The sequence below is a fragment of the Ovis canadensis genome, chromosome 3, assembly GCF_042477335.2.
Source record: "Ovis canadensis isolate MfBH-ARS-UI-01 breed Bighorn chromosome 3, ARS-UI_OviCan_v2, whole genome shotgun sequence".
Lineage (NCBI taxonomy): Eukaryota > Metazoa > Chordata > Mammalia > Artiodactyla > Bovidae > Ovis > Ovis canadensis.
In genome coordinates, this window is record NC_091247.1 from 156,950,854 (window position 1) to 156,973,964 (window position 23,111).

The 23,111-nt window shown below is 37.6% G+C and overlaps 1 protein-coding gene across 1 annotated transcript in view; it reads right to left on the reverse strand.

Annotated features, from left to right (window-relative positions):
* The window catches only part of NUP107 (nucleoporin 107), a 47,332-nt gene extending 25,839 nt beyond the window's left edge, over positions 1-21,493 (reverse strand). The window contains exons 1-9 of the mRNA XM_069584662.1: positions 21,298-21,493; positions 20,038-20,129; positions 19,230-19,316; positions 18,472-18,587; positions 16,211-16,355; positions 10,717-10,820; positions 7,146-7,273; positions 6,435-6,483; positions 356-427 (exon numbers count right to left, since the gene is read on the reverse strand). Of these exons, the coding sequence (XP_069440763.1) occupies positions 356-427; positions 6,435-6,483; positions 7,146-7,273; positions 10,717-10,820; positions 16,211-16,355; positions 18,472-18,587; positions 19,230-19,316; positions 20,038-20,129; positions 21,298-21,305 (801 nt within the window). The 5' untranslated portion in view covers positions 21,306-21,493. The remainder of the gene's footprint in view (positions 1-355; positions 428-6,434; positions 6,484-7,145; positions 7,274-10,716; positions 10,821-16,210; positions 16,356-18,471; positions 18,588-19,229; positions 19,317-20,037; positions 20,130-21,297) is intronic.
* Positions 21,494-23,111: the final 1,618 nt, after the last annotated feature.

The following is a 23,111-nucleotide window of genomic DNA, read 5'->3' on the forward strand; positions in this document are numbered from 1 at the left end:
TTTGTTAAGGATTTTATTTGAAGTAGTACTACTCCTACAATTAAAAAAAAGTTTCTAATTCAAAAAATACCAAGTAATAACTTTTTCTACCACTAGTTTTAGTTTTTAAAGATGTATAAATATTATGGCAAAAGAAATTTTCTAAAGGAATAATACAGTTTTTAATAGGCTATTCCTATAAATGCTAGGGCTATTATTTGAAGACCAAAAAACAAGGTGCTTACTTCCTTTTAATTATAAATTAAAAGATGAAAAAAAAATCTAAGGAAAAAGTTTAAAAAAAAAACTTCATTTTTTAATGTCATTTACCTTTTCTCCATATTTCGCCCGCAAAATGTAAAACCTCTAGTCATACCTGACTTTGTCGGACAAGTGAATCTCTCTGAAACAATGCTTCCACAACTGCTTTTTCACTCGCATTAAGAGCCTATTTAAAAAATTTGATGGAAAAAAAGAAACGGTGCTCAAGAAACATTATCTCAACAGAATGGTAAAAGAGAATAACTATTTTAAGACAGCAAATCTATATATTCACCTTTGAAAATTTTTTATAAATAAATTTCAAACTGCTAGATCAATGAGCAGCTGCTCTTACTTGATATTTTAATTCTTGGTTACACTTAAAATTTTTAAGTTCTGTTTCTCCAGAGATGTTGTTTTAGAGAAAAATAAAAGAAACATAAAACAAAATGAAGCAATTCACAATAAAGGGCAGGATGCAGTCATGAGGCATATTAGGATATTAACATTTAAAAATTCTTAAATCTTTTCACTCTACACTTAAGTTGATAGATGATAAAACTTAGGAATAATCCAAGGTTCTAAAGACTGACTTAGACAACTTGATATAAATATTAACAAGTTAAATCAAGCAATACAGTAAAAGTATAATACACAATGACCAAATCTATTAATTAATTCATCTTATTCATGGTTCAAGGAAGAGAGATACACACGAATCTTGTGAACACGTATGTGTGCTCAGCTGTGTCCAACTGTTTGTGACACCACGGACAGTAAACCCGCCAGGCTCCTGTCCATGGAATTTTCCAGGCAAGAATACTGGAGTCGGTAGACATTCCCTTCTCCAGGAGATTTTTATAGATGCCAAAATGCCATTTGATAAAAATATCCTCGTAAATTAGAAATAAAAGAATATTTTGCCGATGTAATGGAGTATCTATTAATAGTTGAAGCCTATAGCAAATATACTTAACTGTAAAGAGAGACACTCCTTTTAGAATCCAGAAGATGGAAAAAATAAGAATTGCTGCAATTACTCAAATTTATTGTTAAAGTTCCAGCTAATATATAAAGCCAGAAAAAGCACTAAGTAGTTAAAAATATGGAAAAAGAGTCACAGTCATCACTATTTGTAGATTAACAGGAATGCCTACCTAGAATAGTATGATAATCAACAAAAAACTATTAAAACGTGTAAGTGAGTTCAATAAATAGCCAAATATAAGATAAATAATCTTCCAAGATGTGTATCTCACTAGCTGGGAATGAAATAAGTATTTGTAGAATAAATAAATTAAAAGATTGAAAAAATATTTTTAAATATCAAGTGAAAAAGCAAGTTAACAAACGTGGTTGAAATCATTTATTATAAAATAAAAGTATCTTTTCTTTTTTGACTATTCATAGTTGCTTTAAACACAGGTTACTTTTTGTAGTAAGAACACAAAAACAATTAAACCCTAAAAGAGCACCTGGTCTTTATGGTTTCAAAGGCATATTTTTACCAAGGATTCAAAGAACAGGTTAATTACTATAATTTTCAAACACAGCACACACACGCGTGCACACATACACACACAAAGATGGAAGATGTATGAACTTGTTCTGCAGAGGTGGCACAATCCTAGGCACTAGAACTAGATATGAAAAAGTCACTAGAAAAGAAAATATATTTGGGAAACTTCTAAAAAAAGCAGCTAATAAAATTTAGTAGCATATTTAAGAATACATCATGACTCAAAGTTTATTCTGTTTGAGGATAGTTCAACATTAGAAGAACTATTAATGCAAACCATTATGCTAATAAATTAAAAGTTATCTATAGGACTTCTCTGGTGGTCCAGTGGTTAAGAATCTACCTGTCAATGCAAGGGACACAGGTTTGATCCCTGGTCTGGGAAGATTCCACATGCCAAGGAAAACTAATCCCATGAACTTTAGAGACCATGCCCTGCAACTAGGGAAAACCCACGCAGCAACAAGACACAGTGCAGCCAAAAATGAATTTAAAACAGGTATCTACAGAAGATAAAAAGCATTTGACTGCAACTCTTAGCTAGCTAGGAGAAAAAAAAATTCTTATTCTTCACTAAAACAAAATCATTCTTATCAACAGTCAAATACAAGAAAGGCATACCTGCTATCATTGATACACTTGTATGGGAGTTCTTAGTCCATGATATAAGGCAAGTAAGAGGAATAACAGACTATGGACTTCCTTGGTGGTACAGTGGATAGGAATCTTCCTGAGAATGCAAGGAACATGGATTTGATCCCTGGTCCAGGAAGATTCCACATGCTGTGGGGCAACTAAGCCCATGTGCCGCAACTATTAAGCCTGAGCGCTAGAGCTTCCATGCTGCAACCACAGAGCCTGTGTACCCCAACTACTGAAGCCCACTGGCCTACAGCCCGTGCTCCACAACAAGAGAAGCCACAGCAATGAGAAGCCCATGACTGCAACCAAGAGTAGCCCTCGCTCACTGCAACTAGAGAAAGCCCACCCACAGAAAGGAAGACCCAGCACAGTCAAAAAAAATTAGAAACTAAAAATAAAGAGTAAAACTTTCCTTTAAAATATAACAGAGTAGAAGGATTAAAAGAAATTCATTATTAGTAGATGATTTCTGCCAACAGGGAAAACCCAATAAAATCAAATTTAAAACTTACTGGAGCAAATGAGAGGTCCAAAAGATGGTCAAATATGAGCTTTACATGTAAATCATTAGAAAATGTAATAGGAAAGGAAAGTCATTCTCAACAGGATTAATGTAAATCCTTTATAAATGACTTTTATGAAGAGCACAAATCTATGTAATCCATAAAAGATCTAAATAATTAGAGATGCCATATTCATGAATAGGAAAATCCAACATAGTTGAGACGTCAGGTCTTCCCAAATTAATATACAGATTCAATATTATTTCAATAAATTTCCCAAAAGGACTTTTTAAAAAGGAAATGAAAAAGTTTATCTGGGAAAACGTGTGCAAAAATAACCCCAAATGTTTTTTAAAATGAAGAGAAGACTTACCCTACAAAATAGCAAAACTCCTGAGCTATAGTGACTCAGTTGTGTAGTACTGGTTTTCAAACAGAGCAATCAAAACAAAAAAGATCTATGTATAAATATGATAGGGCTTCCCTGGTAGCTCAGCTGGTAAAGAATCCACCTGCAATGCAGGAGATCCCAGTTTGATTCCTGGGTCGGGAAGATCCACTGGAGAAGGGATAGGCTACCCACTCCAGTATTCTTGGGCTCCCCTGGTGGCTCAGCTGGTAAAGAATCCACCTGCAACGCAGGAGATCTGGGTTTGATCCGGGAATGGGAAGATCCTCTGGAGAAGGGAACAGCTACCTACTCCAGTATTCTAGCCTGGAGAATTCCATGGACTGTATAGACCACGGGGTCACACAGAGTCAGACACGACTGAGCAACTTTCACTTTCATAAATATGATAAAGGGTGTCAGGATAAATGGATATCTGTTGGGAAAAAGTTAAATCTCTTGCTCCCTTCACAAACAATCTGGATGAATTAACTTCTTGTATAGGGAAAAAAACTTCATGTAGAAGAAAACATTGAGAATAATTTTCACATGGGTTAAGGCCAGCCTTCCTTAATAAGATACAGTGAATGATAAAGGAAAGCAGGACGGATGTTGATCAGTTAAAGATGGAAATGCCTGCTTGACAAAGACCCCTGAAACAAAGCTGAAAGACAAGTGACAGAAAGACTATCTTTACCATGTTGAGGAAAGAAAAAGGAAGTAATGAACAGACAAGTGAGCAAAGAATAGAATTCATACAATATAATACTTCAGAATGAAAACACTCCATCTTACTAATGATTAATGATATGCATATTAAAATGAGGTACTTCCCCTCCAACTGGCAAAATCAAATGATTGAAAGCAGAGCAAACATTTTCACATACTATGACAGTGTGAACTAGTGCATTTCATTAGGAAGGCAACACGACAATCTCTCAAACTTTGTCCCAATGATTTCACTTCCAGAAATATAGGAAATCGTCAAATATGTAGGTAAGTGCGAATGTTCATTGCATTGATTACTATAAGAAAAATTCTGGGAACAATTTAAGTATGTCCAGCAGAATGTCTGAAAAAAATTATGGTACATTTGTACTTTAGCATACTATGAAAAAATAAGGTTAACTTATATGAACTGACATGAAAAAAACTAAAAAATATTGATGAATAATAAAAACGCTCAGTGGACTTTCCTGGGGGATGAGAATTCGCCTGCCAATGCAGGGGACACAGGTTAAATGCAGGAAGATTCCACATGCCACAGAGAAACTAAGACCCTGGGCTGACCCTACTGAGCCCACGGACTACAACTACTGAAGCCCATGCACTCAGAACCTGCACTTCTCAACAAGAAAAGTGACCACAGTGAGAAGCCTGCTCACCAAACTAAAGAGAGCCCACACAAAGCAATGAAGACCCAGTGCAGCCAAAAATATAATGAATTTTTTTAAATTTAAATTAAAAAAATTAAAACTCTCAGTATAATGTATAAATAAGAGTATACTATATGGTAAAGAAGAAAAAAAAAAAAGAGAATACCCCCTTCCCCCCGCCCAAACCATCCCTGCCAAACGAAAGCCAGGAAGACTCGACAAAAGTTACTGACATAATTCCTAAGAAAAATGATGAAAGTTTTGGCTTAAGTGGTGGCAACAGAAACAAGATGAGAGATTAGAATTGCAACAGAAGAGACAGAGTCAGCAAAGTCTGATACACAACGTGCAGTTGTCTCTGAGAGATGAGGCAGAGACCAGTCTAGACCCTGGCTACTCAAAGTGCAGTTTACAGACCAACTACCCCAGCACCATTGGGAGCTTGTTAAAAATGCAGACTCGTAGGCCCATCCCAGACCTACCTAATCAGAATCTGCACGTTAACAAGATCCCCAGGTGACATGTGCACAGCGAAGTTTGAGAAGCGCTGGCTTAGGGAATGTTCATTGGTCATGGTGCTATCCACTGAAAAACAAGAGTGGGTTTGACTTTTGACAAGTTGGAGTTATGGTACTTGAAAATTATTTTGCTTTAAAAGAAAAAAAGAAATACATTTGACCCAGGAACAATGCAAGGGTTAGTCAGGGTTATCAATCCTCCTTGTACTCGAAAATCCAAATATAATTTTACAGTTGGTTCTCTATACTGCTGGTTTTCTCTGTATTGGAGGTTCTGCACCTGAGAATTCAATCAACTGCAGATTGCCTAATACTGTAGTATGCGTTTAGTGGGGAAAAAAAACAATCTGCATACTAACTGTAGTATGCGTTTAGTGGGGAAAAAAAACAATCTGCATACTAAGTGGACCCATGTTGTTCAAGAGTTAACTGTAGAAGGTGCTGACTTCTGAAGTGGGGCAAAGTGGCTAGGTTCCCACAGGACTGCTGGGAGGTGAAGAAAACTATGAGAAGACGATTTATAGAATGAGACAGAGTCGGGTGACTCATTCCCTTCAGGCTCTATCTTCTCTCTGCTTGGAGTCTCTAGGAGAGGACAAAATACACTCAGCACTGCAAACAAGTCTGCACAATTTAACAACTTGACTAACACCTGGTGTGCTGCAGTCCACGGGGTTGCAAAGAGTCAGACATGACTTGGCGACTGAACAACAACTAATACCTTTACTAGGAACAAAGTCACTACAACACCCCACCCAAATTGCACTAAAAAAAAGCTTCTGCTGAATGGCCTAAGGGACAGCTCCTTCAAATTTCCTAGAAATTCAATGTTTCATGTCAAGTGAGACACACCCTTCACTGTCTTAGAGGGTCCTTGGTCTGAAGGAAGGCATTTTTAGAACACTGTGATTGCTCTTCCCAAGGTTTAACTAAATATTTCAAAATGACATTCTCAACTTGATCTTAAAAAAACACCCATAAAACTTCTGTGTATACATATGTACAGATGCAAAGAAAATGTCTGGTAGGATACATAATAAATTGTTAGACTGAACAGTACGAAGGATAAAACAGAACTTACACCTTTCACTCTACAGTGCACATCAGTTTTGCTTACTGTATCTTTTATTTACTTGTAAAATTTTAAAAATGGAGAAACTCTAGATGGAGGGTCAAAAATCAAATTCTACTATAAAAACCATTTAAATTTTTAAGCATTTATAAAGGAAAAAACAATATAAAACTTACAGTAATTGCAAACATACTTTCATCTTCTAATGCAGACTGTATTCGGTCTCTGGGGAAAAACAACACAAAATGAAAAAGCCTTATTTCACAAGAGTAAATGAAATCACCATTAAGCTAATACACGCACAAACCTGCATTCCATCTGGGATAACTTAGCCAACATGCTTTAAAAACAAGAATCAAGTAGTAAATGCCTTCTGACTCTAATATTGACAAAAATAGTATTTACTAAAAATAAACACAATGCAAAGTCTTTGATGGCCACCTACTAAGGCATAAACTTAACTTTTCAATGTAACGTTTTCACATGGCCAAAATGAAAAAATACGATTTTCTCTTGAGGTATTCTCACTGGGATGAGAAAGCAACAGAATGAGGGCCTAAACCAAGGAGCATCTAAGAAAAATTTGGTTACCTTCTCTCAGACTTCTACATTATATAAAGTGTGTCTGCCACTTTTTTCCTTAATCTATCTTCTTCTAAATATTGCTGTGTTTTTAACACTTTCCTTAAATCTTTACAAATATCCAATTCGTGGTAGTTACCAACTTTATGATTTAATATTCCCCTCTTTCCTCCTAACTCACCTCTGACAACTAAAGGCATTAGACATGATAAGCATCATAAAATGGCAGAACCTATTTCCAAACACACCTCATTCTAACTTCTAAGTTAATCGCCAGTTTATTTCTGAGTCCTACACAACTTTACCTATACAAAGAAGCCAGCAGCCTCCATGTGACCATCTCCTGTTGAAGAAGCCAGAGCATACTGGCTGTTTTTGAAAACTTCTGAAGTCCAGGTGTTGCTCGGCTCACTATTTTATTCAATATATTTACCTGAATTAAAGACACAAATGTAAAAAGGTTTTCTGTAATTCTGAGTCACAATTTTGTATTCTTCAAGTACATAGTGCCAAAAGTACAAATTTACATTACAAATTTTTCCTGTCTATTGCCTTTTTAAATTAAATGTAATATAACATTCCCACTAGAAAGGGCCTTACTTTGAAGTAAGGTGTGTCTAGGTGAGTGTGTATGTAAAAGTTTAACACACTCTAGATTTCAGATTCAACAGTAACAGCCGTGAGTACATTTTTCTCCCTGTAGATCCACCCAGAAGATAGCTAAATCTAACCTATGCTTGGTAAAATCATATATCATGAACCAACAGAGCAGAATGAACATTAAAAATAAGATACTTTCAAATTATCTGAAAAATTTATACCATATAAAAAAAATTAAGAAAAATTCTCCTACTGGTACAAAGACTTTTATACCAGTCTTTTCCTAAGACTCCTTTTCCTATTTGGAACCAGTCTGTTGTTCCATGTCCAGTTCTAAATGTTGCTTCCTGACCTGCATACAGATTTCTCAAGAGGTAGGTCAGGTGATCTGGTATTCCCATCTCTTGAAGACTTTTCCACAGTTTGTTGTGATCCACACAGTCAAAGGCTTTGGCATACTCAATAAAGCAGTTTTTCGGGAACTCTCTTGCTTTTTCCATGATCCAACGGATGTTGGCAATTTGATCTCTGGTTCCTCTGCCTTTTCTAAAACCAGCTTGAACATCTGGAAGTTCACAGTTCATGTACTACTGAAGCCTGGCTTGGAGAATTTTGAGCATTACTTTACTAGCATGTGAGATGAGTGTAATTGTGTGGTAGTTTGAACATTCTTTGGCATTGCCTTTCTTTGGGATTGGAATGAACACTGACCTTTTCCAGTCCTGTGGCCACTGCTGAGTTTTCCAAATTTGCTGGCATATTGAGTGCAGCACTTCCACAGCATCATCTTTCAGGATTTGATATAGCTCTAGTGGAATTCCATCACCTCCACTAGCTTTGTTTGTAGTGATGTTTCCTAAGGCCCACTTGACTTCACATTCCAGAATGTCTGGCTCTAGGTGAGTGATCACACCTTTGTGATTATCTGGGTCATGAAGATCTTTTTTGTACAGTTCTTTGGTGTATTCTTGCCACCTTTTCTTAATATCTTGTTTCTGTTAGGTCCATACCATTTCTGTCCATTATTGTGCTCATCTTTGCATGAAATGTTCCTTTGGTATCTCTAATTTTCTTGAAGAGATCTCTAGTCTTTCCCATTCTATTGTTTTCCTCTATTTCTTTGCACTGATCGCTGAGGAAGGCTTTCTTATCTCTCCTTGCTATTCTTTGGAACTCGGCTTTGGAACCCATTCAGATGCTTATATCTTTCCTTTTCTCCTTTGCTTTTGGCTTCTCTTCTCACAGCTATTTGTAAGGCCTCCTCAGATAGCCATTTTGCTCTTTTGCATTTCTTTTTCTTGGGGATGGTCTTGATCACTGTCTCCTATACAATGTCATGAACCTCTGTCCATAGTTCATCAGGCACTCTATCAGATCTAGTCCCTTAAGTCTATTTCTCACTTCCACTGTATAATCATAAGGGGTTTGATTCAGGTCATATGTGAATGGTCTAGTGATTTTCCCTACTTTCGTCAATTAAGTCTGAATTTGGCAATAATGAGTTCATGATCTGAGCCACAGTCAGCTCTCGGTCTTGTTTTTGCTGACTGTATAGAGCTTCTCCATCTTTGGCTGCAAAGAATATAATCAATCTGATTTTGGTGTTGACCATTTGGTGATGTCCATGTGTAGAGTCTTCTCTTGTGTTGTTGGAAGAGGGTGTTTGCTATGACCAGTGCATTCTCTTGACGAAACTCATTAGCCTTTGCCCTGCTTCATTCTGTACTCCAAGATCAAATTTGCCTGTTACTCCAGGTGTTTCTTGATTTAAATGCTCAAAAAAGGTTGGCTATTACTATTATTTCAATTATTCTTGAAGCTGTTTTCCTTTTCTTTAAAACAGACAACTTTCTGAGCAGTTTTAGATTCACAGCAAAACTGAATAAAGTACAGTGAGTTCTCATTACTTTCTGCCCCATATATACACACTCTTTCCCCCACTATCAGTATCCAGTACCTGAGTGGTACATCTGTTACAATCAATGAAACTACACTGACATGTCATTACTACCCAATGTCCATAGTTTATAGAAGGGTTCACTCTTGGTGCTGTACATTCTATGGGTTTTGACAAATGTATAATGATGTACCCATCATATAATATCATTATAATCTGCTCAGTCTCGTACAACTCTTTGCAACCCAGTGGACTGTAGCCCACCAGGCTCCTCCATCCCTGGAATTTTCCAGGCAAGAATACTGGAATGGGTTACCATCTCCTACAAATCCTACTTCTACTTCCTAAATATCACTCCCCTAAAACTCTACTGTGCTTCACTTTCTATCCTTATCTCTCCTTGAACTCTGGCGACTGCTGATCTTTTTATTCTCTTTAAGTTTTCCCTTTTCCAACATATCATACAGTTGGAATCATGCCACATGTACCTTTGCATATCAGCTTCTTTCACTTAGTGATATACATTCAGGGTCCATCCTGAACTCTTTATGGCTTGATAGTTCATTACTTTTAAGGGCTGTGTAATATTCCACAGACTGGATGAACCACAGTTGACTTACCCATTCTCTTACTAAAGGACATCTTGATTGGTTCCAAATTCAGGTTACTATGAATAAAGCTGCTATAAACATCTATGCGTAAGCTTTTATGTGGACATAAATTTTTTTAATCTTTGGGGTAAATATCAAAGAGTATGAATGTTGGATTATATGGCAAGAGTATGTTTACTTTTCTAAGAAACTGAGAGATTATGGTCCAAAGTGCTATCCTTTTGCATCCCTAAAAATAATAAATGAGAATTCATGTTACACATCTTTGTCAGCATTTGGTTTTGTTAGTGTTTCAGATTTTGGTTATTCTAACAGGTGTATAGTAGCATCTTGTTTTAATTTGCAACTCCCTAATGACACATGATATATTTAAAAAAATTTTTTTCAATCTTCACTTTATATTGGAGTAGAGTTGATGTACAATGTTGTGTTGATATTTAATATCTTTTCATATACTTATTTGCCATCTGCAGATCTTCTTTGATGAGGTGTCTGTTTATATGTTTTGTCCATTTTTTAATTGGTTGTTCATTTTCTTATGGTTGAGTTTTAAGTTCTTGGTATACTTTGGGTTTTCCTTTGTCAAAGTTGCAAAATCCTTAAAAGAAATACTATAAGATTCTCAATGTGTAAAAAGTAGATCTGCTCTGGCTGACTTTCTATCTATCTCTAAGACATCCTCCTTAAATACAGGAAGGAAATTCACAAGCTAAGTTCAGAAAAAACTTGATTACTGAAGTCTGACATCAATGAAGTGAAACAACTTACCTGACTACTACAAATGTTCTCATACTCTTCTACAAGGTCAAAAACAGTAGTTGAAGAGTGTTTCAAGAAAGATTGCAGGAAATCAGAAAACATACTCATGGATGCTAGAACACAATAAACCAAAGAGGAACAGACAAATTAAGTGACATACTTCCAAGTCATTCTGTTTGTTTGAAAACTTAAACATAGCTCTAAATCTTTCTTGAAACTACTGTGTTTTTAAAAATACATAATTGTGGTAAAATACACATAACTAAATTTATAATTTTAACCATTTTTAAGTGTTCAGTGGCAGAAAGTACATTCACAGAGCTGTGCCACAATAACCACCATCTGACCACAGAACTCTTTGCTTTTTGCAAATCTAAAACCCCAGAGAGCCAAGGCAACTCTGAGAAAGAACAAAGCTGGAGGCATCACACTTCCTGATATCACATTATACAACAAAGGCTAGTATTCAAAACAGTACTGGCATAAACACAGACACAGAAATCAATGGAACAGAATAAAGAATCCAGAAATAAACTCCTACATATACAGTCAAGAAATATTTGACAAGGGAGCCATGAATACTGAATGGAGAAAGAACAGTTTCTTTAAATAAACAGTGCCAAGGAAACTGGAAAATCACGTGCAGAAAACCAAAACTGGATCGATCCCTATCTCACAACTCATAAAACTGAACTTGAAATGGATTAAAGACTTAAATGATGACTTTCCAGGTGGTCAAGTGGTTAAGAATCTGCCTGCCAATGGAGGGGATAGGGATTCAATCCCTGGTCTGGGAAAAATCCACACCTTGGCACAACTAAGGCTGTGCATCACAGCTACTGAGTCTGCACTCTGGAGCCCGTGTGCTGCAACGATTGAACCCTTGAGCCCTAGAGCCCATGCTCTGCAACAAGCAAAGCCATTGAAATGAGAAGCCCACGCATCGGAACTCGAGTGTAGCCCCAGCTTCCCACCAGTAGAGAAAGCCCATGAGCTGCAATGAAGACCAAGCACAGCCAACACTTGGAGAGAAAAAAAAAATTATATGAAACTTGAAACTGTACAACGCTTAGAAAAAAATATAGGGAAAAGCTTCCTGGCACCTGTCTTGAGAATAATTTTTGGATATGACACCAAAAGCACAAGCAACAAAAGCAAAAGATCAACAAGTGGGACTATATCAACTAAAAAGCTCTGCACAGCAAAAGATACAGTCAACAAAATGAACTGGCAACCTACGGAATGAGAGAAAATATTTGCAAACCATATATCTGATAAAAAGTTAATCTTCAAAATATATGAAGAATTCATAAAAAAATCAATACGATTTAAAAATGGGCAGAGGAACTGAACAGACATTTCTCCAAAGATGACATACAAATAGCTAACACATACATGAAAAGATGCTCAACAACACTAATCAGCAGGGAAATACAAATCAAAACCACAAGGAGATATCACCACACATGTGTAAGAACAAGTATCACCAATCAATAAGACTAGAAATGGCAAGCGTTGGTGAAGATGCAGAGAAAAGGGAACATTTGTGCACTACTGGTGAGAACGTAAATTAGTTTAGCCACTATGGCAAACAGTATGAAGGTTTCTTAAAAAATTAAAAATAGAACTACCAAATGATCTAGCAATACCACTTCTGGGTATATATTCAAAGGAAATGAAAACAGGCTAACAAAAAGGTATCTATTGGAACTTCCCTATAAATACAGTGGTACAGTGGATGGGAATCTGTCTGCCAATGAAGGAGACACAGGTTGATCCCTTGTCTGGGAAGATTCCACATGCCATGGAGCAACTAAATCCGTGGGCCACAACTACTGAAGCCAATGTACCTACAGCCTGTGCTCCACAACAAGAGAAGCGTTGCAACGAGAAGCCCGAGCACTGCAATGAACAGTAGTCCCAACTCCCTTGCCCCAACTACAGAAAGCCTGCACACAGCAATGAAGACCCAGTGCAACCAAAAATAGTAAATAAAAAGAAAAGGCAGCTGTACTCTCATTTTCAATGTGGCATTGTTCACCACAGCCAAGATAGGGAAACAACCCAAGTATCCATCACCAGATAAATAGATAGAAAAGCGGGCTGTATGTGTATACACACATATACACATATATATACACAGGCCTGCCCTGGTGACTCAGAGGTGAAGAATCTGCCTGCTCATGCAGGAGACGTGGATTCAATCCCTAGGTCAGGAAAATTCCCTGGAGAAAGAAATGACAACCCATTCCAGTATTCTTGCCTAGGAAATTGCACAGAGGAGCCGGGCGGGCTATAGTCTATGAGGTCACAAAGAGCTGGGCATGACTTAGCGACTAAACAACAACATATTAATACATACATAAACACATACACAAACAAAACCAGAATATTTTTCAGCCATGAGAAAGTGATGTTATTTGCAACAGGATAGACCCTGGATAAACCCTGAAGGCATTAAGTAAAATAAATCTAACCGTTAACAGAGAGATAAATACTGTACTGTATCACTCATGAGCAATCTAAAAAAGCCAAACTCAAAGAACCAGAGCCTGGAACGGTGGTTTCCAGGGTCTGGAGGATAAGGGAATTGTGAGATGTTGGTTCAAGTGTACAAATTTGCAGTGGGCAGATGAATAAATTCTGAAAATCTAATGCACACAGCATTGTTATAGTCAATAAATCTGCACTACATAGTTCAAAGTTGCTAAGAGATGAGATCTTAAATGTTCTTATCACAGAAATGATAATTATATAATGTGAAAGTATCATGGAGGTATTAGCTAACACTAATAATCGTACTACAATATGCAAGTATATCAAAGCAATATGTCATACACCTTAACTTACAGAATGTCAATTTCAAAAACAAAACAAAACAAAACAAAAAACCCTAACACTGTAACTCTCCATTCTCCCTTGTCCCTAGACCTTTGCAATCATTATTCCACTTTCTATGTCTATGAGTTCGACTACTCTAGGTGTCTCATAGAAGTGAAATTTGGTCCCTATGCTACTGGCTTATTTCATCAGGCATGAAGCCCTCAAAGTTCATTCATGTTGTAGCATGTGTCTGAATTACATCCCACTAAAAAGTATTTATCATATTTTATCCTTTATCCATCAATGGGATTTGGGTTCCTTCTATCTTTTGTTCACAGGGCTATGAACGAGGAAATACAAATCCCTTTAAAATCTGGTTTTCACTTCTTTTGGAATATACCCAGAGGTCGTGTCCAACTCTTTGTGACCCCATGGACTACACAGTCCATGGAATTCTCCAGGCCAGAACACTGGAGTGGGGAGCCTTTCCCTTCTCCAGGGGATCTTCCCAACCCAGGGATCGAACCCAGGTCTCCTGTATTGAGAGCAGATTCTTTACCAGCTGAGCCCCAAGGGAAGCCCATACCCAGAGGTAGAACTGCTAAGTCATAAGGTAATTCTATGTTTAATTTTTTGAGGAATGACCATATTGTTTGCCATAGTACTGCACCATTTCGCATTCCCACCACCAACAAACAAGAGTTCCAATTTTCCCATACCCTTGCCAACATTTACCATTTCCTGTTTATTTGGGTTTTTTTTGTTTTTGAGAGTAACCATCTTAATGGGTGTGAGGTGCTGTCTCATTGTAGTTTTGATTTGCATTTCCTTAATGATTACTACATCCATCCAGTGCTCAGTTGTGTCCAACTCTTTGTGATTCCCTAGACTACAGCCCACCAGGCTCCTCTGTCCGTGGGATTTCCCAGGTAAGAATACTGGAGTGGGTTGCCATTTCCTTCTTCACGGCACCTTCCCGACTCAGAGACTGAATCTCCATCTCATGCACTGCACTCTTTACCACTTGAGCTATACTGAGCAAATTTTCATGTGCATAATAGCTACTTCTGTATCTTCTTTGGAGAAATATCTATACAAGTTATCTGTCCACTTTTTAGTTGGACTGTCTTCTGCTACTGTTGATTTGTAGTTTTTTATATACTGAATATTAATTTTTCAACTTGCAAATATATTAACATTCTGTCGCCTTTTCACTCTATTGACGGTATTTTCTGACCCATATTTTGATGTAGTCCAACTTATCTATTTAGTCTTCTGTCACTTATATGTCTTTTAAGATTCCAAAGATATATTAGTTATTAGTCTGTCAACAATTACTACAAAAACATGAGCCAAATTTTAAAACACCTGAATTATATTTTAAGTACACCATAACAAAGTAATTGGAAAAGTTATAGCATATCCTAAAATGACATGCTTTATTCAGGGAAAATATATACACCCTACTATAATATCGTATATCTAAGGCCTCAGCCATGGTTCATACTAAACATGAAATTCTTATATTTTATATATTAAGTACAAAGCATTTTTGAATTACTCAATATTTGAATGCTTATCACTGGCATATACTACAAAGAAGTAGTAGTCACTACTACTCTTAACTACATTGTTAAGAGAAGGGTGCTGAAATCAAACTACTCAGTTTTAAATCCTGGTGCCATCACTTCTTAGCCAGGTAAGCTCAAACAGGTTACTTAATATATCTAAGCAGCTGTTTCCTTTCCACGAAAATGAAATAGTTATTGTATTTATTTAATGGACCATGAAATGCATTAATGTGCATACTGCTGCTACTGCTAAGTCACTTCAGTCGTGTCTGACTCTGTGCGACTCCATAGACGGCAGCCCACCAGGCTCCCCCGTCTCTGGGATTCTCCAGGCAAGAACACTGGAGTCGGTTGCCATTTCCTTCTCCGATGATGAAAGCGAAAAATGAAAGCAAAGCCGCTCAGTCGTGTCCAACTCGCAGCGACCCCAGGGACTGCAGCACCAGGCTCCTCCGTCCACGGCATTTTCCAGGCAAAAGTACTGGAGTGGGGTGCCACTGCCTTCTCCGAACGTGCGTACAGTGGTAAGCATACTGACTAGCACTCACATATGTTAGTCTATAATGATAAATTAACGAAGAATCTATGTCATAACGTGCAGGTATAAACACACTAAAAGCAAATGCTTTTTTCCAGAAGGGTATGGTAATAACCAGCCTAAAGTCAGAATGGTCACAATACTATTTGAAGAAACAGCATTAGCATTCAGGCCAAAACAAAACATGTCAACAATGTCAGATAAAAATTAAACAAAAAGAGAAGCTCTCTCAACAGCACAAGTTTGGAAAGAATAAAAGCATTAGCGACTAGTCTAATAACCTAACAGGGAGCTATTTACACTGAAAAGATTAAATGGCAGGATGCTGCTCCAACTGAGAACTAAGGTGAGGTTCTCAACCTTCTAGAGTTACTACTGGGTTGGCCAAAAATTTCACTGAAAAACCCAAACAAATTTGGCTAACCCATTATCATCAAGTGGCACAGCCATTACTGTAACTAATAAGCATAACAAAAAATATTTTTAAATATTCAGGAATAGGAGATGATTTCCTTGATGTTAGTAAAATGACAAACTACTGTGTTATAAACAAAGACCAAAGCTATTTTACCAGCTTCTCCAGGATCATCCTCTCGTAACATTACAGCACTGAGGGTAACGTCCTCTGTTACACTGTGGGGCTCTGCGTTTGAGAACAGCCCTGCACGCTGTGATGAGAAAGCAGTGGCCCAGTTACTGTCATCCAGGTTAGTCACCTAAAAGATACAGGAGATACAGAAAAGTAATGTAGTTATTGGCACTGAGTGAATAAAGACTTTAATACTATTAACATTTTTTTAAAAAAACGTATGTGTTTTTCACTTTTAAAAGATGGCCACACGATTATTTTGTTAAGGATATTATGGCTGTGTTTTCTTCTTTGCACTACTCCATTCTTTTATGCCCTAGTGAAAGTGTTAGTCACTCAGTTGTGTCCAATTCTTCATGACTCCACAGACTGTAGCCCACCAGGCTCCTCTGTTCATGAATTTTACTCTCTAGGACTACTTTAAATCAATTTTTTAATTTTGGGAAATATTATGGGATGAATGACTCAGTTTCTTAAACAAATAAATGGTAATGAAAAAAAAGGATGATTTAGAAACTTAACAGATTTAAGTACTTGAGACATACCAAGCAAATGCAATGTGTTAAAAAATCCAGGCATGAGCAACAATAAAAATGTACCTTTAAATTAGTCTCCCCAAGGGAAAATGCTAAAGATGGGTGCTGGGACCCTATATATTAATTAGATAGTAACTATGGGTTGAGGAGAGTTTAGCGTCAGCTACCACAAGACCGATTTCCTCTGGGTACTCATCATCATCAGCACCCAGATCAAACTGAAAATCTTACACAGTAGTGATATTCTGCATTCATAAAAATGTTCTGTAGGTAGACACATGGTGTACTTAAACTCAACCAAGGTAACAAATAACTGTACTTCTTCAACCACCTCTCATAACTGATACTAAAATTGGCAAAACAAAATCAAGAAAACGTTTTTCACTACAAAGTAACTTCCAAACATTCTGTGACAATCAATACATATTTACTCTATCCTGGCCTTTCAGTTCAGTTCAGTTCAGTCACGCAGTCATGTCCGACTCTTTGCGACCCCATGAATCACAGCACGCCAGGCCTCCCTGTCCATCACCAACTCCCGGAGTTCACTCAAACTCATGTCCATCGAGTCGGTAATGTCATCCAGCCATCTCATCCTCTGTCGTCCCCTTCTCCTCCTGCCCCCAATCCCTCCCAGCATCAGAGTCTTTTCCAATGAGTCAACTCTTCGCATGAGGTGGCCTGGCCTTTAGAAGAGTAATAATTTTACTATTAAACTTGCAGTTCTGAAGCACTAAATAATAAAAGTCATCATCTTATGTTGAAACCTAGAAGCAGTCAATTCACTCATGTTTTTAAGTAGAATAAGAATAAACACTGCCAAAATAAACCAGCTTCATAACAATAAAACTGTTCAATGACTAAATCACTGTTAAGATACTAACACTCTAAAATATTTCAAAGATTGACTTAACCTTCTAAGACAAGGAGAGGTTTAATATGCAAAACCATTCCTTTGAAAACACATAATTTAGACAATTTCTGGTGTGTGTAAAACTCTGTTTTTTCAATAACCACAGAGCCATTTCTGGTGTGTGTAAAACTCTCTCTGTTTTTTCAATAACCACAGAGCCAAATAAAGAGCCCTTTTCATCTTGGTTCTTGGAACTAAATGAGCCATAACACTCTATTAGTCCAACAAAACTCTTCCGTTTTCATCGTCTCAGTTAGGCACAATTCTTTCTTTCTCTATAGGGTATTTTAAGCACCCAGGTCAGGTCATTCTGCATCACAATCTATATGACATTTCTTTTGTTATTTTAAATACTGTATCATAATGATTCCTGAAGAGTGTCTCACTTACTTTTCCTCAAATTTTCTCTTTTCTCTCCTTTAATGCTTTGTTTTTCTTCCTTATGACAGTCTTCATTGCTTACTCTTGGCCTCCTCTTCTATGCTTCAAAACAGGGTTCAGTTTTTACAGCCACTAGCAACCAATCAGAATTTATTTATTCTGATCAGTAAACTGTCAGATTAATACATTTTATCTGCATCTAACTGCTGCTGGTGTCACAGTTTCCACCTATGACGTGAGATGCTTATGGGTCTCAGTTTTCTGGAAGTCTAACCAAAAAAATGATTTCAACCTACATAACTGAGTTACTTTAATTATGAATAAGACTTCAATTCTCATTAAAAACTTTTTAGCTAAATATCATGCCATACTTAAAAAAAGGGAGAAAATTTCAGCCCCATTTTTCTACATACCATAGACAGATTTCCCAAGAACCCTGAAGACTGTGTAAGCCGGGGAGACCTCCCTCCAGTTCCAAGAATGCAGGATACATCTGGTTGCCTCAGTAAGCTCCGGCTTGGTGGAGTAACTACAAGCAAGAAATTAGTAAAAAGAATTCGAAGTGCATGAGCATTGATCATGAAAATGAAACAAGCAAATAAAAACGAACAATTTTCACTTTTCAATTATTTAGATTCTAACCAAATATACTTTCAATATTAACATTTCTATAATATCAAGATTTAACTTATTTTTCTAAATACGAACTTTTGGTACTACTGAGCCCACCAAAAAATTTTTACTGCAAACAGAAATGCTGTCATTATAACGTAACTGAACATAAAAAAAAAAAAGACACTCATGAGTTCATGAATTTATCAAATTCTAATTTTATAAAGCATACGATAGTATAAAGGACATGGACTCTGAAGTAAGCAGATTATGATTTGAATTTTGGTTCCATTACTTACATACTTACCTAGCTATTTTATCTGCATTAATCAACTTCTCTAGTTCTCATGTTCAGATTTGACAAAATAGAGACAATATCTACTTTCACAGCTATTATGCAATTATGTAAAGCCTTACACATGGTAAGAGTTCAACAAATAGTAAGTGCAATCCCTATTATTTGTTCTTAATTAAAAATAACTTATAAAATATAATATTACAGTATTAGCTGCTATTACTGTTATCATTATTAAATGCTTTAAAAGCAAAAAAATCTTACAAGGTTGTCGAAATGAGCTGGGAGTTCGGGGCATAACCTGGTTTCTTGGAGTGGTATTAGAAAAAATTTCATCTTGGGCTGCCCGAACTACAGGAAATGTTAAAGAAAGTTTTTTGTATAGAAAAAAACATCACTAAAGTTAGAATGAACCATATTTCAGTTCAGTTCAGTTCAGTCGCTCAGTCGTGTCCGACTCTTTGCGACCCCATGAATCACAGCATGCCAGGCCTCCCTGTCCATCAGCAACTCCCGGAGTTTATCCAAACTCATGTCCATAGAGTTGGTGATACCATCCAGCCATCTCATCCTCTGTCGTCCCCTTCTCCTCCTGCCCCCAATCCCTTCCAGCATGAACCATATTTATACTATACAAAATATGGGAATATGTTTTTCAAGGACAAGGTATTTTATAGCTACCATATTTTCTATGCAAAGAGTAAATAATTCCTTTTCCCCTTTAAATTCTAGTTATCAGTTACTACAGTCTTGAACCAAGTGCTCAAGTCTTAGGTTACCACACACTGAACTAAGAGTTCTTAGAACTCAAATAATAAAGAAAATCTAACCTCAGCAAAAGCTAACCACAATATGACAGTTAGCAGTAAAATGGAACATCCTTATTTTCAAGGAAATAGGAATCTCACTGAATTTCAGCATCATATTTACCAAATAACACATCTGGAGAGTTAAAAAAATTAATTTCCACAGTATTTTATTGCAGCTAGTGTTTAATATCACTATGAAGTCTATAATGCTAATTCCAAACATGTTACAATTTTTATAATGATGCTTAAAATGCAAAGGATACTTAAAGCTCTTTTTTGGGCACTCTGTTTGCGTGCAGTCCGAGTCACCTCTGCCTCCCGGATCACAGGAGATGACATCTCTCCAAAGCCACTCCTAAAATGGCAATAATCAAATTCACATGAATGAAATGAGAAAGGAGCATTTGCAAAAAAACTTCTATCATTACCAAATCCAGCTTATCTCTCAAAGTCCTGCTCAAATTTTACCCGCATAAAGTCTTCTCTGACTTACGTGTTAATTTTTTCCTCCTCTGGAATTATTTTAACACTTGGAATCTAAATCTATATTCTAACACTGCTTTAAATAATTGCTTCCTGAAGATAAACCTTACTTCGTTGGATTGAGGAGGTTCCTAAAGTTGCAGGAACTCTTAAAAGGATGTCTGTAGTCTCCAAAGTACTTCAAACCATGGATACTTCTAAGCTGGTGACTTGGGAAACTAAATAAAAAATAAATCTAATAAATTGGAAAGAAATGATCCTTCAAGCTTTTCTTCCCAGAGTACACTAAGGGTGTCGTCTATCTCAGTACTATTACAGTCACAGACATTCTCAGCCCAAAGTCTAGAAAATAAATTGTGTGTATTATGAGACCTGTATCTTAAGAATCTAATGTGCATTTCCTCCACTTGAAATCTTCAGATAGATATCTCTGGCCTACAGAATCAAGTCCAAATTTCCTACCATGGCTTTTATAATCTGACCCCAGCTTACCAGTTCAGCCACAAACATCACTTTCATACAAACACACACTGCATGTGACCATTAAGCTATACTTTCATATCCTTACACCTTTATACCTTTGTAGGCATTCTTTTCAGAGGCCTACATTCACCTCTTTGGTCTATCTGGTGAATACTTACTCATCAAACAGCCCCCTAGAATCTAGAAACACATATCCAGGTTGGCAACTTGGTTCTTAGCTTCCTTTGTTAGCTTCCTAACTGATCAAGTTCCTTAACCTCTTTTAGCCTCAATTCTATGTATGAAAAGAGGATCACAGTAGCTACCTTCATAGGATTGAATAACTCATCAGGCCCCTACATAAAGATGAGTTATTCAAGGATCTTGGCAACGACCATATCCGTCCCCGGCCCAAGCGGCCTTTCTCCCTTAGCTGCAGTCTTCCAGCCGGAAAAGGATGCCTAGAATCAGCACCCAGGCCCTCGTCTGCTTCCTCTGAGTCGGGTTTCACCTGTTTCATTCCTCCAACACGCTGGGGAGGAAAGTGATCGACTTCAGCCTTCACCACCAGAACTTACCTGTCCATGGCTACAGCCTTCTCCACCAAGAACTTTGCAAACTCAACTCCACTTTAGCCACCGCGTTTCAGCCTACCCGCTCACCGGAAGTAAACCCTTCGACCTGGAAGCAAGTTCTCATGTTATCGCGAGGGGTGGGAGGGGAAAAGAACCAACTTTCCCTCTAGGCGCATGCACAAAGCCGCACTTTCGGCCTGCGCAGGCGCAAAGTTGTGTCGGCGATTAACGGCTCTGGGCTGGGCAGGGCCGGACCAGGGGCGGGGTAGAAGTGGGGTAGGAGGCGGGGCCTGATCGTTTATCCGTGCTGCGCGGCCGCCACTTTGCTTGACTGACATTTGTGGGCGTGGTCCAGGCGCCGGTGTCCTGCTAGAGGTCCTGATGTATATTGATGGTATAGAAAAACGTGAAGCCATTTCCTCATACTCGATGGGAAACACCCTGGTCGTTGAATTCAGACGTGCTGGCTCTGCTCTACATCTTGGAGGTTCTTATATCTCTGACTGTACTCACGTTGTTTGAGCTGAAGTGTAAACCCCTTACAGTCTTTGAAACTGTTTTCCATAGTGGCTAATTATTCTTTACTTGGTATATTTCCCTATTAAGGAGAAAATGATCACCTGTCTTAAAAAGTGTAAAAGGTGTTGGTATCGCCCTCTATTTCAAAGTGCAGTAGTCAAAAAGCTGTATATTCTAGCCCTAAAGGAATAAGTTTACGTTTTCCTTAGGCATTTGTTGATATATTCCACCCTAATCCTGGGAAATGTCGTTCTAGGAGGACTTCTTCATACCTAATTCCTGCTGAGACAGCGTGGGGTTTTGAAAAAACGTGGCGTTGAGCTCCATCTAGGTTAGAAACCCCGGCGCTGCAGATTCCTTGCCTGTAAAATGGAGATAACGCGTTCATCACAGAGTTCTTGGGAGGATTAAAACGAGATGTCAAAGGTGCATCGCACATAGTAGTCATCGAAATGTTAATTTTCTCCTCCATCAATAACTATTTGAGTCTCACCCTAGTACCCTCTTTTTTTTTCCATATTCTAATTTTTCTTGTATAAAAGAGTACTTGTCTCTTAATGGAAAATGAAATGTGGCCTTAATGTTTTTTTGTCAGTACTGGAATCAGGTTTATTCAAAGTAGGAGCCTGTTTCAGGTTCTTGCCATGTGTCCCCTGGCAAATGAATTGTAAAGTGTTTTATTATAAAATGTATTTGCGGTGATTGACCATAAGGCACACAGTAAAACGGAAGAGCAGTTTGGAGCAAAGAATTACCTCCAAGGTTCAGTTCATATGTAAAGAGGGAACATTTGTGTAAAAAGTGTACCAGGAAACTACCCTGGAGGTCCAATTGTTAAGACTTTGCCTTCCACTGAAATGGGTGTTTTCATCCCTGGTCCGGGAGCTGAGATCCCACATGCCTCTGAGCCAAAACAACAACAAAAACCCAGAACATAAACAACAGAAGCAACATTGTAACAAATTCAATAAAGACTTTAAAAATGGTCCACATCAAAAAATTAAAAGTGCCTCATTCAAAAGGCAACAGCAAGCCCAGAAATAAGGAATGATTTCTATGGGCTGGGTAATTTCATAGACCGGGGCTTTCCAGGTGGCTCAGTGTAAAGAATCTGCTTGTTAAGCAGGAGACTTGGGTTCTATCCCTGGGTCAGGAAGATACCATGGAGAAGGAAATGGCAACCCACTCCAGTATTCTTGCCTGGAGAATCCATGGACAGAGGAGCCTGTAGAGCTATAGTCTATGAGGTCCCAAAAGATTCAGACATGATTTAGTAACTAATCAGCAGCAGTAATTTC